The 14,688-nt window shown below is 43.5% G+C and overlaps 1 protein-coding gene across 6 annotated transcripts in view; it reads right to left on the reverse strand.

Moving 5' to 3' along the window:
• The window catches only part of LOC311239123 (kelch-like protein 7), a 32,084-nt gene extending 23,564 nt beyond the window's left edge, over positions 1-8,520 (reverse strand). For 2 of the 6 annotated variants that reach the window (XM_084327373.1, XM_084327372.1), the window contains exons 1-3: positions 8,086-8,520; positions 7,355-7,457; positions 3,381-3,474 (exon numbers count right to left, since the gene is read on the reverse strand). In XM_084327373.1, coding sequence (XP_084183499.1) covers positions 3,381-3,474; positions 7,355-7,457; positions 8,086-8,220 — 332 coding nt within the window. In that variant the 5' untranslated portion in view covers positions 8,221-8,520. Of the gene's footprint in view, positions 1-3,380; positions 3,478-3,624; positions 3,648-7,354; positions 7,458-8,085 lie in introns of those variants that run through there. The other 4 variants (XM_084327371.1, XM_084327370.1, XM_084327375.1 and 1 more) reach the window with 3 other exon arrangements.
• Positions 8,521-14,688: the final 6,168 nt, after the last annotated feature.

Consider the following 14,688-nt stretch of genomic DNA (forward strand, 5'->3'; position numbering starts at 1 on the left):
CTGCTGGGTCGCGACCCAAAAGTGGGTCGCAGGGCCATTTTGAGTGGGTCGCGGATGCGTGTAAAAAAATTTATATTTTATTTTTTATTTTTATAATTTTTTTTCCCCACTAGCTATCTTTGTGAAAGTGGCTTCTCAGCTCTGGTCCAGCTGAAGACAAAGCACAGGAACAGATTGGATATTGAGCATGATCTCAGAGTTGCTTTGTCTATCATCACCCCAGACTTTGAGACTCTTGTCAGGAGCAAACAACATTTATTATTATTTTATTTCATTGGGTTTTTGTAGCCCTAGTTGCACTTTTGTTGCAACCCCAGTTATCCCATTAGTTCCCCCAAACTTACTGTAGGTCTATTATGTTAAGCTAAGAAGTCTGCTAAGAAGCATAATTATTTATTATTAATTATTATTATTTCATTTCATTGGGTTTTTAGCCCTATTTGCACTTTTGTTGCAACCCCAGTTATCCCATTAGTTCCCCCAAACTTAGGTTTGTTATGTTAAGCTAAGAAATCTGCTAAGAAGCATATATTATTTATTATTATTTTATTTCATTGGGTTTTTAGCCCTAGTTGCATTTTTGTTGCACTTTTTTGTGTTTATTTCATGTTTTTAACAGTGCATGAAAGATTGTGTATTACTGCAAAAAAAAGAAAAATTAATTAATTATAGTCGTTCAAAAATTTGGGTCGCGACTTAATGACTAAGGAAAATGTTGGGTCCCGAGGCTAGACCAGTTGAGAACCACTGCTCTAAGACAAACTCTAACCTTAACCAACTCAGAAACAATGCCTAAACTTAACCCTAACCTTAACCAACTCCGAAAGAATGCCTAAACTTAACCGGCGAAAGAATGCACGTTAAAAAAAATAATAATAAGAAATAAGTGATTCGAACTTGTCACCAACGCACCGCAGGATCCACAGCAAGGCGGCGAACCAGTTGAGCTAACCGTCGATGTTAAAAGAGGGGGGATTACGGCTGCATAATGCCGCGGCAGAGCGGGGGCGTGGCTAGGCGCAAGCTGGTTGCCTAAAATGATTAAGGGGCCAGGCTGGCTGCCGGCTGGCTGCACATGCGTCGGAGGAAAGCATGTGACAGTCTCCGGCCTCTCGGACCAACAGTAGGGGAAAGTGCGCAACAACCAGGAAGGGGGTTGGGAATTAAAAAAAATAACAAAACGTTCGATCTTGTCGAAAATGTAAATCGCAGAAAGCACTAGCTAACATACCTGTGTGGCGGATTATGATTGATCAATTATATCGGATATTCTGATCAAAAGTTTTTTTTTGCATTTTTACAGCTTTATTTTGGCCACGCAGGACCGACAGAGGAGAGGGCGAACGGGAGGAGAGGTTGGGAGGACATGCGACAAATAACGACGGGATCTGGGATCGTACCCGGGTCGGCCGCGTAGGTGCGCGAGGCACTATGGTATGCGCCATGAGGGCGCCCCGATCAAAATAGGTTTAATAGTAAAACTTGTTTTTAAATGAATACAAAGTACATGTGGGTTAAATGAGCTTTGGCTGAGAGGAGTGTTTCCACTGGCCACCTGGGCGACACTGAGGACGAGAAGGAGACAATAAGTAGAGAGGGGGGTGGGGGCCATAGGCCCTGGCCTCTCACCTCGGTGTGAACTAAGCCATTGTTTGGGGCAAACAATACAATAGAAATAGAAATACTTTATTCATCCCGATGGAAATTTGGCCAAAAGGATGTTTTGGTCAATTTTTATTGGCTTTATTAGACAAGTCCGGCAGAGAGGAAGAACGGGAGGAGATATGGGGAAAGACATGCGTCAAAGGTCGCCGGGTCCGGGAGTCGAACCCGGGACGGCCGCGTTGCACTACAGTGCGCTACGTGGTGCGCCACCCTGGCGCCCCAAGCTGTCCTTTCTAACTTGACACCTTAACCCAGGGGACGCAGGTTTACGCTTCTTAAAAGCAAAGTGCTGGGGCGCCCAAACGGCGAACCACGTAACACGCTGCGTCGCGGCACGGCCGACCCGGGTTCGATTCCCGGACCCGGCGTTCTTTGCCGAATGTCTTCCCCTGCTCTGTCTCCCATTTCCTCCTCTCCCTCTCTACCGGACTGCCCGGTACCAAAAACGCAATAAAAATCTACTAAAACATAATAAATTTTTTTTATAAAAAAAGCAAAGTGCTGTGTGATGTTGTAGGTTGGTTTGAAGCTGTATTGGAACCGGACCAAATATAACGCAAGCATACGGTTAGCGAGAGACAGGACAGTTCTACGGTTAGCGAGAGCCGGGACAGCCCCAGTTCTACGGTTAGTTAGAGACGGGACAGTTCTACGGTTAGCGAGAGCCGGGACAGCTCCAGTTCTACGGTTAGCGAGAGCCGGGACAGTTCTACGGTTAGCGAGAGCCGGGACAGTTCTACGGTTAGCGAGAGCCGGGACAGTTCTACGGTTAGCGAGAGCCGGGACAGTTCTACGGTTAGCGAGAGCCGGGGCAGTTCTACGGTTAGCGAGAGCCGGGACAGTTCTACGGTTAGCGAGAGCCGGGACAGCTCCAGTTCTACGGTTAGCGAGAGCCGGGACAGTTCTACGGTTAGCGAGAGCCGGGACAGTTCTACGGTTAGCGAGAGCCGGGACAGTTCTACGGTTAGCGAGAGCCGGGATGCGTCTATACTTTCGACAACAAATGTTTGTTTCTGCGTTCGAGTTTTGCGCTGATTGGCCGGGTCATGTGCCATGTGCGCCAATCGTGGGACAGCAAGTTCTGCGCCTATTTCCGGGTCTAACAGCCTGCAAACTACCTAACGCCTAGTTTATCACTGGTTAAGCTTAGGCGACTCTTTCGCAGTTGGTTAAGGTTAGAGTTTGGAATCAGGGCAGGCGTTCTATCGCCATGCTCTAAGACAAACTCTAACCTTAACCAACTTCGAAAGAGCGCCTAAGCTTAACCAGCGTAGAAACTTGCGGTCCCACGATTGGCGCACATGTCACATGACCAGAAACGCGCGTGGCCAATCAGAGACGCGGAAACAAACATTTGTTGTCGAAAGTATAGAGGAAGCCGGGACAACTCCAGTTCTACGGTTAGCGCGAGCCCGGACAGCTCCAGTTCTACGGTTAGCGAGAGCCCGGACAGCCCCAGTTCTGCGGTTAGCGCGAGCCCGGACAGCTCCAGTTCTACGGTTAGCGCGAGCCCGGACAGCTCCAGTTCTACGGTTAGCGCGAGCCCGGACAGCTCCAGTTCTACGGTTAGCGCGAGCCCGGACAGCTCCAGTTCTACGGTTAGCGCGAGCCCGGACAGCTCCAGTTCTACGGTTAGCGCGAGCCCGGACAGCCCCAGTTCTGCGGTTAGCGCGAGCCCGGACAGCCCCAGTTCTGCGGTTAGCGCGGCGTCTCACCGGGCAGTGTAGACGAACTCCACCAGCAGCTCGATGATCTCAGGCTCAGCGCTTCTCAGCTCCACCTCGTGAGACGTCGACTCCAACATACTGGCTGCTGGAACCAAGGATGGAGAAGGGAAGGGAGGAGAGAGGTAGAGAGAGTGGATGGGGTAAATTGTTAACAGAAAGTGTGCGATTGGAAGTGTGGTGTGTGCGCTGGGTTTCTTTTGAGTGAGTGCGAGAGTGAGTGTACTGTACTCACTAGTAAACATGAGATTGAAGAAATGGCTGAGAGTGAGGGCGGGATCCACAAAGAATGGATTGCACGGTGCTAATTGCACCCTTACTTACAATTCATAATGAATTGAAAATGGGGGACCCTGATGTAAACAAGACGAAAGTCTTTCTCTGTTCTGCATCCCCTTAACAATTGTGTGTATTGAGCCATACTGTATTGTACCCATTCTGCAATCTGTTAATACAATTTTCAATCAATCAACCACGGCGTACAATACAGTACGGCTCAATACACACAATTGTTAAGGGGATGCAGACCAGAGAAAGACTTTCGTCTCGTTTACATCAGCAGGGGAGGAAATTAGGCCACTTTACTCGCCAATTGAGAGTATTTTTTACGTTTGGCGAGTAATTCATGAAGAGCACTCGCCAGTCTGGCGAGTATTAGTAATTACAAAACAAAACAAAAAAATCATTCTGCAATCTGCTGATTCGCTCACTGGCACAAACCGAACTCTGACTCCCCCCTTGATTCCTCCCATTTGCGCCACATAATAATCAGACCATAACCAATGAACATCATCGTTGTACAGATGCGCTCTAAGCTCCTCCAATGAACACTCATTTTCTAGAAGATGCCGCCCATCTAGGGGAAGTGGACAGACCACTGCGCGCAGACCTACAAACTCCTGCCACCGGCAGCCGGCTTGACAACGTAGACAAACTTACAAAAACACATCAGTGGATGAAAATAATTGCATGTAGAGTCGTCGCTTTCGGATATCAGTGCGGTCTGACATGGGGGCGAACAACAGCACGCGACGCGTCTCCTTCGAGTCGGATGAGAATGACAAGTCAACCAGCATTAGCCGGCTAGCTACCTAGCATGTAACAAGCTACCATAACGCGCATTCAACATAGTGGACGACTATACTGAGCGGCTTTGCTTAAATGCAGCCGAGTGACATTTTATTATTACCGGGGTTCCCCCCATATCACCACTCGCCCATATGCCCTTCACAACGGTGATGTTGTCATACTTGGCATTCAGAATACACCTGCTGAACCCCTAGCGTTGTCGATTCGGTTCCAATGTATTGTCATCTTACAGCACAAGTACAGTACAACCAGAATACATTTGGCATACAACCAGAGTGCAAATGTAACAAGTCAAGTTCAAGTTGTTTTATTTAGCTATTACATTACAGTGAAATGCTTGGTTCTTTCACTGCCCAACTCAGTCCAACCTAAACCAGCCCAACCCAGTATTGATTGATTGATTGATTGAAAACTTTATTAACAGATTGCAGAATGGGTACAATACAGTACAGCTCAATACACACAATTGTTAAGGGGATGCAGACCAGAGAAGGACTTTCGTCTTGTTTACATCAGGGTCCCCCATTTCAGTCCTGTTTGCTTAATGTCTTGTCCACTTCCTCCACACTCCAATATGCCCTTCAACCCTGCTCCTGTCAAACCTGCTCTTTCCATTCCCTCCATCATGTCCCCCCTTTCTGATGAATATTTCCTGCACTTAAGAGTCAGACACACATTCCTAGTAGTTGAGCTGTGATGAATGAATGAATGAAAACTTTATTTAACAGATTGCAGAATGGGTACAGTACAGTACGGCTCAATACATGCAATTGTTAAGGGGATGCAGACCAGAGAAAGACTTTCGTCTTGTTTACATCAGGGTCCCCCATTTTCAATTCATTTTCAATTCATCATTCAGTATAACCTAGACCAGCCCAACCCAGCATCTTTCACTGCCCAGTTCAGCCCAACCCAGTCCAGAATAGTTCCCTCTTTCATGTTAATATGTGATTTAATGATGTAATATTTTGAAGAGTAGAGACAGTGTGATTAATTTACTATGATTGAAAATCAATTTAGACGAAGACGTACAAAGAAGTAATTATCACAATTAGCGATTTTTTTTGTCTGGTAAAAAATCTGTTTGGCTGGTAAAAAAAATCAGATACTCGCCAGTTGGCTGGTAAGCCAAAAAGTTAGTTTCCTCCCCTGCATCAGGGTCCCCCATTTTTAAATTGTACTCACTAGTAGTAAACATGAGATTGAAGAAATGGCTGAGAGTGAGTGTACTCACTACTAGTAAACATGAGATTAAAGAAATGGCTCAGAGTGAGTGTACTCACTACTAGTAAACATGAGATTAAAGAAATGGCTGAGAGTGAGTGTACTCACTACTAGTAAACAATGAGATCAGGGTACAAAATAGTCACACGCCCACCGCCACAGGCTTGTAGATATAATGTTTGGCCGTCATAAATTAAGGCCTGGGCGCCATCTGGCGGCCAACTAAATCCACTGCATGATGCAGGGAGTAGTCCAGCTGAGCGGGAGAAATGTCGTGGGAGCGGGTGGAAGTTGCCCAATCTGGAACAATCTCCGGGGCTGCAGCTGGACCCTATTGGATGCGGGCGTGGTGAGTTGAAACGAAAGTGAAACTGTGTGTGTGTGTGTGAGATGCGCTCTGCTCACGAGATCAAGTTTGTAACATGAGACGCACATGAGATCTGTCTTCATCCGTTCTTTAGCCTACTACAAAAAAAACCTGCAATCGCGTTTTTGATTGTGCTCTGATATTTAATTTTGCATTTGATTTGACCAAATATGTGGAGGCATATTCCCGGAGTAGCTCCCCCGGGTCCCCCTCAAAATTAAGAAAAACAGGCGACAACATTAACGGTGACGAGTCAGTTGCTACCACCAGCACCACCGATAACACTGCACCTGCTACTAGCGTCGGTGTAGTTAGGAAATTTAACCAGAAATGGTACACATCTGATTCCGGGAAACCACGAGAATGGCTTAAATTTGAGGGGGGGGGGGGGGGTAAAGTTTTGTATACCATGTCGTGCCAAAGCAACGGATAAAAGAAAACGAAATTCATTTGTCATCGGGACGTCGGTGATGAAACTGGAAGCCATCAAAAGCCACGAGACGTCACGCTGTCACAGGGACTGCTCTGTTGTATACAAAGCACAGTCTACTCCGCTCCTGGCTGCTCCGACTGTTGACCAAGCTGTCAGAGTCGACTCTGGCTAAAATGCGGATACTATTCCGTAACGCCCACGCTATAGCGAAAAAATCAAGACCATACAGGGACTTGGATGTGCGAGTAAGTTTATTGTGTTTTTTTTATAACGTTAGTCCAGCATGTTCATATAGGTGTGTCGGCTTTCACTTTCAGCTAATTATGGTTGTAAAGCCTACCCAGTGGAATTGTTTACATAACAATGCATGATATTATATATTATTATATTATTATTCCATACAAGGCTGGATGCATTACAGACTCCGCTAACATCCCTTGTTGCCTTGTAGGTGGCAAGTATGGATTTGTTTATCTTGTTTGAAGTTGTTTTAATATGTTCTTTAATTCTTTTGCTTCCATATTGTAAATAAATTCGCAATAAATTATTTGCATTTAAAACTATTAACGCTGACTCATTCCTTCAGTCCACTCAAAAATTAGGCTAATATTCCTTATGTTGTTTATGATATTAATTGAAAATAGCATACGAGAGTATTATATAGTAATAATAACACATGGCGATATACTAAAAAGCTATTTATAATTTTTGGCTTGTAAAAAATCTGGATGGCTGGTAAGTCAAAAAGTTAAGTTTGTTCCCTGAATGAGATTAAAGAAATGGCTCAGAGTGAGTGTACTCACTACTAGTAAACATGAGATTGAAGAAATGGCTCAGAGTAAGTGTACTCACTAGTAAACATGAGATTGAAGAAATGGCTGGCAGAGGCCAGGACCACTCTGTGGGCAGAGAAGTGCTTTCCCTGTACCACCAGGGTCACGTCACACAGAGTTCCCTGCGGAAACAAAAACACCCACTGTGTTAAGCAACAGGTACCATGCATGCAATTAGTTAGGCATACAACCAGAGATATGTGCAGCACACATTATAATCGGTGCACACACACATTTATTGAAACACTCCATACCTGCTTCCTTGCACACAATACTATTGTCTGTCTCATCATACGTGTACACGTCCAAATGCTGACTCACTCGCTCTCGCACTATACGTATTAATACTTGTATCTAAAAACACGAACGCAGACACAGAAGACGACAAAACAGACACACACTATCCCGTTAAAATCAAGACGCTTCATTGAATGCTGCATTGCAGGGGGTGATCAGATCATGGCACCGTGGCTCATAGCCCGTTCTCCATCACCTATTGATTGATTGAAAACTTTATTAACAGATTGCAGAATGGGTACAATACACACAGTTGTTAATGGGATGCAGACCAGAGAAAGACTTTCGTCTTGTTTACATCAGGGTCCCCCATTTTCAATTCATCATAACATATGACATACAGATAGACAGTACTGCTACATCTATACATTTATGACATACCAGATTTAGAAATACAGTAGTTTGTGATACAAAAAGAGAGTATATACATTTGACGTAGACCTATAAGCCCACCTGTTTCCTCAGATTGTTCATGGTTCCCATGATGCTAGACAGTTGCCTGTACTCGTCTTTAGAAGCACACTTCCTCTCGATCGTCTTCTTCTTGCAGCCCGAAGAAGCCTTCTCTGGAGAAGCCATGCCGGTCATTATTTCACACTTTAGTTTTAGTTGCTGCTGCTCAGCAACACTAGTATTGGTCTCGGAGTCTCTTTGTTTTGGTTCAGCAGCGTGCAGTTAGCAGTGGGCTAGCTAGCGTTAGCAGCTAGTAGCTGGTTCTATGCAAGTAATCGTTCTCTCGTGAAAGATCTTGACGTTATAACGTTAGATGAACCGAGTTGGAAACAGTGCGTTGTTTGGTTTTGGAAGTATATTTATATAGTATATATCTGCAGGACTGTGTGGAGGAACGGCCGAGGAGTTGTGAGTCGAGTCTCATGTGGTGGTCAGAGCAACCGTTACTTCCGGCTTTGTGACAAATTAATGAGAGTCATTGGAGAAGGGAAGTCACGTGGGGCGGAAGCGTTGCTCGTAAAGACCAATTCTCGAAGACACTCTGACGTCACGTGACCGCCGCCATCTTGGTATTGGGGGGAAACAAACGGATTTCTACTGATCAAATGTATGCGTTGAGCTCCGTTTGTATTACATATTTGATCACATTCTTGTTCATTTCATAACCTTTTCATATAATTTGTTTAGAAAATATTGAGGTCAACATGGCATTTCACTGTTTCGAAAGCCTTTCTGGTGATTCTAAAAGTGCATGTTTCCCCCCCAAGCCATAGACTACATGCACTTAGACAGAAAGTTAAACAGACAGGAGGTTGACTTCGAGAGAGAGCTGGTGGTTATTAAGAAATGTGGCCCAGAATCGTTCAACTATTCACTTAATCGATCTAAAGTAATTATAATACGACGTTGTATCGAATAATAATAAAACACAACAGTCGATGTTTTGTATTATCTTCTTCTATGGTCATTTTTCTGTCTTCTTCTACGATGTATATGTCTGACTGGGCGGTGGTGATGTTTGACTTGTGTCGCCCTCTAGAGGTCGAGTGGAAACATGACTCCCTGATTGATTGATTGAAAACTTTATTAAAGGGGAACTATTTTACTATTTCTTTCACTATTTGGGCACTTTTACACAATTCCTGTGAGTTTATGGAACACCTCTGTAATTTTTTTTTTAATTCATTGTTTTGTATTTCTAATCAAGTCCTTAAAAACAGCATTTTTTTACCTCAAGATCTTAAGCCGTTTTGAGCCTGGGCTCCAACCACAATGGTAACTGTGCTGAGTGTGTGAGTCTCAACATGCAGCGGAGTCTCTCTGACATCACAAATCACTCAGCACATTTTCAGATGACTCAGTTCAGTGAGGGTGAATATTGTGAGAGGAGAATTGGAAGAATGCGCCAATATGAGAATTAGAGACATAGATCATATTAATATATGTCCACATAGCTAGGAAACAATGCTAAACACTGAAAAAGGCCATTTATAAGATAGTTCCCCTTTAACAGATTGTAGAATGGGTACAATATAGTACAGCTCAATACACACAATTGTTAACACTTTGAGAGCCACTCACGGCTAATCTCGTGTTTACGATAGTTACGCTGAAAGCCACTCACGAGATTTCTCGGAATTATTATTATTTTTTTAGCGATCTGAAATCATATTGCATCACGCAAGCCTACCCTAGCCTACCCAAGGGCCGCCGGCGATCAGATGTGAAAAAAGCGCCCCCTATCGTCTCCCAGATGGTAAATCACCCTTTTGGAATGGACTCAATGAAAATGGATGGGGGAAAAAAAATATTCCAGTCCACATTTTCCAGTCCAATGATGCAGCCGGGGTTACCAGAGTTCATTCTGGATCCTCTGAGCCCCGCGGATCATGAGTTCTACTGTATACACGTTAGATCTATACACTTATCGATTTTTTCGAATGGTGATCAGGAATTGGAATATACCATTTGGATACCATCTGATGTCAGGTAAGGAATCTATGTTATCAGTGTTAGGATAATCAGACTAGTTTTCGAGGAGATATAAGCTTTTTTGTGATATGTGCTCTATCTGTTTCACTGTAAAATCCATGAGGAAATGAAATCAGCTATTATCAGCGCGCGGCTCGAACGTGCGTGCGTGCACATATACTATTGATCATCTAGCGTTTATTTGAAAACGATTCATAAATAGGCAGACAAATATCAACGTTCTGGAATATTCCAGTAAAAGGCGATTATCACAGAATGGGCTGTTTTTCACCTGAAAACGGGCGCTTTTCAAAATGCTCTCAAACAGAAATTAAGCGATAAAAAAACAATCTGCCTCGACAACACTGACTGGAAAATGATTCTTTGATAAGCGACGGGCAGATTAGACAAATAGCCATAATTTAAAACATAGATTAGGCGATATTAACGTTAACATTGGGAGTGGACCGTGGCATTCAAGGGGGTAAAAAGGAAAACACGGCGTGGCACTCAAAGTGTTAAGGGGATGCAGACCAGAGAAAGACTTTCGTCTTGTTTACATCAGGGTCCCCCATTTTCAATTAATCAGGACATATATGACATACATGACATACAGATAGACAGTACTGCTACATCTATACATTTATGACATACCAGATTTGCAAATACAGTACTGTTTGTGATACAAAAAGAGTCCAGAAAAGAGTATATACATTTGACGTAAAAACTGTACATTGGGGGAGGTTGGGTAGGTGGGGTGGGTGGGGCTGTACATTGGAGGTGGTTCGTGGGTGGGGGGGGGGGGGTCGGATATGGGGGTTTGGGTGGGGAACACTGTAAAACTGTACAAGCAAAACTGTACATTGGAATATTGACAAAACCATACTTGGTAATTTACTGTACATTGGAGGGGGTTGGGTTAGGACATTTACATGGGCCAGTTTCGAATTGCAGTCTCCCGTAGGTGTTCTTTGAGAGTGGTTTTGAAAGTGGGTAGTGATTCACATTCTTTTACAGCTTTGGGTAGGGCGTTCCACATTGATGTGGCATAATTGCTAAACGCTTTTAGTCCCTTGTTTGAGCCGAATCTGGGTTTAACATGATTTGTGGAGCTCCCTCTGGTGTTGTGATCGTGGTATTCACTGACCTTTGGGAAGTATTTTGACATGTACATGGGTACCTTGGTCGTGTAGTGTATCTTGTAGACCAGGCCCATTGCAAGTTGCTGTACTCTGTCGTCTACTCTAAGCCATCCTAGGTTGTCAAAGTGGGCAGGGGTGAGGTGGGTTCTAGGAGTAAGGTCAAGCAGTAGTCTGACCAGTTTGTTTTGAGATGTTTGTAATTTGGTTTTTAGCGCCTTTGAGGTGCTTTGGTACCATGAGGTGCAAGCATAGTCGTAGTACCCTTGTATGAGTGCTCCTGCCAGAGTCTTCAGGGTATTCTTGTTTACCAAGAATTTTGTTTACCACTGAACTCAAAACGTGTCAGTGTTTTAATTAAAATCCCACTTCATCATGACACGCACGCTACACTGATCTTTACACACACAAAAAACAGGCTTATAATTATTTGGATTTCTGATTAAAAAAATAAATTAAAAATGTACGGCTATTGCAGATTGATAATTAGCTTGTTGTTTTGAATCTTTGAACTGAACTACCAACCTCATCCAATGTACAGTTGCTTCGTCAAATGTATATACTCTCTTTTTTAGACTCTTTTTGTATCACAAACAGTACTGTATTTGTAAATCTGGGATGTCATGAATGTATAGATGTAGCAGTACTGTCTATCTGTATGTCATGTATGTCATATGTTATGATGAATTGAAAATGGGGGACCCTGATGTAAACAAGACGAAAGTCTTTCTCTGGTCTGCATCCCCTTAACAATTGTGTGTATTGAGCTGTACTGTATTGTACCCAGGAGTGTAAAGTACTTAAGTACTGTTTTGGGGGATTTGTACTTTACTCGATTTGTACTTTACTCGTATTATTAGGTTTGTATACTTGTACTTTTACTCAATTACATTTCAGAGGGGGAAAAAAACGTACTTTTTACTCCTTACATTTAAAATGCAGACCTACAAAGTACAAATCTCGCAGGGCCAACCATTTTAATTAGTATATTTGTTTCTCTGGCCGAACTAACGTTAACGTTATTAATCCTGCGGCCACACTTTATTTAAAAACAGCCAATCAAATCCCCATCAATGGAAAATGAACCCGCCCATACCCATGCTGATTGGTCCTTGTGCAAGACTAGAAAGCGGGGATCTTTGATTAAACACCTGCTATCAGAAGAATAGACAGTCAGGAAAAAAAGTTTTTACTTTTACTTTTTAGTACTGTGGTAAATTCAGGAACATAGATTATCATGATAGGATCTTAAGCTCACAAACAAAGGTGAATTTGCATACAAAGTGTGGGCAACAGCTGCAGACTAAAGATACAGAGTCATGTATCCTGTGTGATCTGTGGAACCGGTCCTGTGAGGACAGCTGCTGTATAGACAAGTTTCAAACCAAGACAATAGAGGAACTGTTTACAAGTGGGGGTGGGTAAACAGCTAACGCAACCAGCCACCTGGGTTCGTCAGGGTGGGGGACAGGAAGCCTTAGTTACCCATTCACACACACACACACACAACATATTCTAGAGAAACATGTGTCTCCTCTTAGGAGACATCAAAGGACCAAAAGGTCACGTAAACATGTTATCTCGCTGGAGGCTCCTGTGACACACACACACACACACACACTCACATTCACATACACACACACACACACACACACACAGACACACACAGACACACACACACACACACATATAGACACACACACACACACATTCACACAATCTGATCACACATACACACACATATACACACACAACTTAGTTTTTGATATGAAAATATAATTAGAAGTGTTTATATTGGGATAATAATTCTGAAGCCATATTAAACTGTGTAAAATATAATTAGAAGTGTTTACATTGGGATAATAATTCTGAAGTCATACTAAAACTGTATAAAATATTGATGTAAGCTAACAGAATGATTAGACTTGGTAGCAATTTATTGAAAGTCAGCCGACTTTGTGGTAAAGAAGATTAGTTTCACTTAAGGTGAAACTAGTCCTAAAAATAACAGAATGTGTACAAGTAATGTGTTTAAGTATGATATATCTGTGTTTATGTAATCAATATATCTTGAGGTTCATCAATCAAAGTATTAAAAATACAGGGAAACTATTCTCTGGGTTTAAACTAAGAAGAGGGTTGGCCTATTAAGCCAAACCCCTATTTTCAAATTCAAGCTTAGCAGGCCTGGGATTGGAGGAAAGAATTTGATGATGTCATTCTGATGACATCACAAGAGACTGCAGGTCTTGGCTATAAGATCTGGATGTGGTGAGGGGGAGAGGACTCTGGAAAACCCAACCGACAGGATAACACCTCGAACCAACCATCTCATCCACAGTCAAGGCAGCAGGTCGGCAGAAGAACAAAGGAACTTTTTGGAGGGAAAAACAGAACTATACTTTGATCCCTAAGCCAAGGGAACAAAGCCATCATCAACTATCATTCTCTTTACTGTAATATTATTCTGGTTGTGTTCATTTACGGCATAGTGTTTTTAATCACAACTATAGCATTCTTTATTGTAATTTGTATACAACTCTTAACTTTAATTAAACAGCTGTTGTTAACTACCTTTTCCTCCTAATTCCTTCTGCCTGCACCGCTGAGAAGATAGAAGTAATTCCCAGAGCTTTAGAGCTATTGAAACAACGCAGAGTACTAAGCACCCGGTTCTGAACAGAGCAGAACCGTAATAGCTTGGGAATCCACTACATTTGGTGTCGTCACCCGTGAACAGCGGCGGCCCAGGACGTGAATCATTTTTTTTCCTTCACTCATCGACCTCTTCAGCGGACGACGGGGACACAGCGGCGGGACCTTCGTTCCTTGGGACAGAGGTGAGTGTTGTAGGAGAATGGGCGGTTCTGTTCGAACTACAAGGGGTTGGGATAAGCTATTGCTTCAGGTAGAATTATGTGAAGTAATTACAGGACCTCATATTGTTGTGATATGATGATGTATTGAGATTCAGCGCCTGTCGGGTTGCGGAACAGGTTATAAGCGTCGTATGGCGACTGACTGCAGGTTTTTCTGGCCAGGGAACCACGGTGGTCTTTGGCGTACGATAGGGTGGCGCTTCCTGAGTAAATACTAGAACCCTAAAAGGTATTCTCGGGAAATGGGGCGCGGTAATGAGTGATAATTTGAGTGTTCTGAATGGAAAGAGAGCTGTGTCCGATGAGCATTATGACCCTGCTTATAGTCACAGATACGCGGGACGTGGGGCCGTGAGGGACTGGACAGTATGGGCATAAATGCGTCGGGCTCAATGTACAGTATGTAGTGAGCTCTGTTACTATTGAGAACATGCAAATCAGGTGTGGTAAGCTTGAGTGGGAACCTTCGTGACCGGGGAAATGGCGTGTGAAGTTACAGGGGTATAGATACGTGGTTTTTGATAGAAGCGGGGTGTGTTCGTGCTTGAAGGGCCCAATAGGGATGGTTTACTGTCTATTCGCGTGATAGTCTGGACGTGTCCTGCGGGAACCAT

The sequence above is a fragment of the Notolepis coatsorum genome, assembly GCF_963971535.1.
Source record: "Notolepis coatsorum genome assembly, chromosome: 13".
Classification (NCBI taxonomy): Eukaryota; Metazoa; Chordata; class Actinopteri; order Aulopiformes; family Paralepididae; genus Notolepis; species Notolepis coatsorum.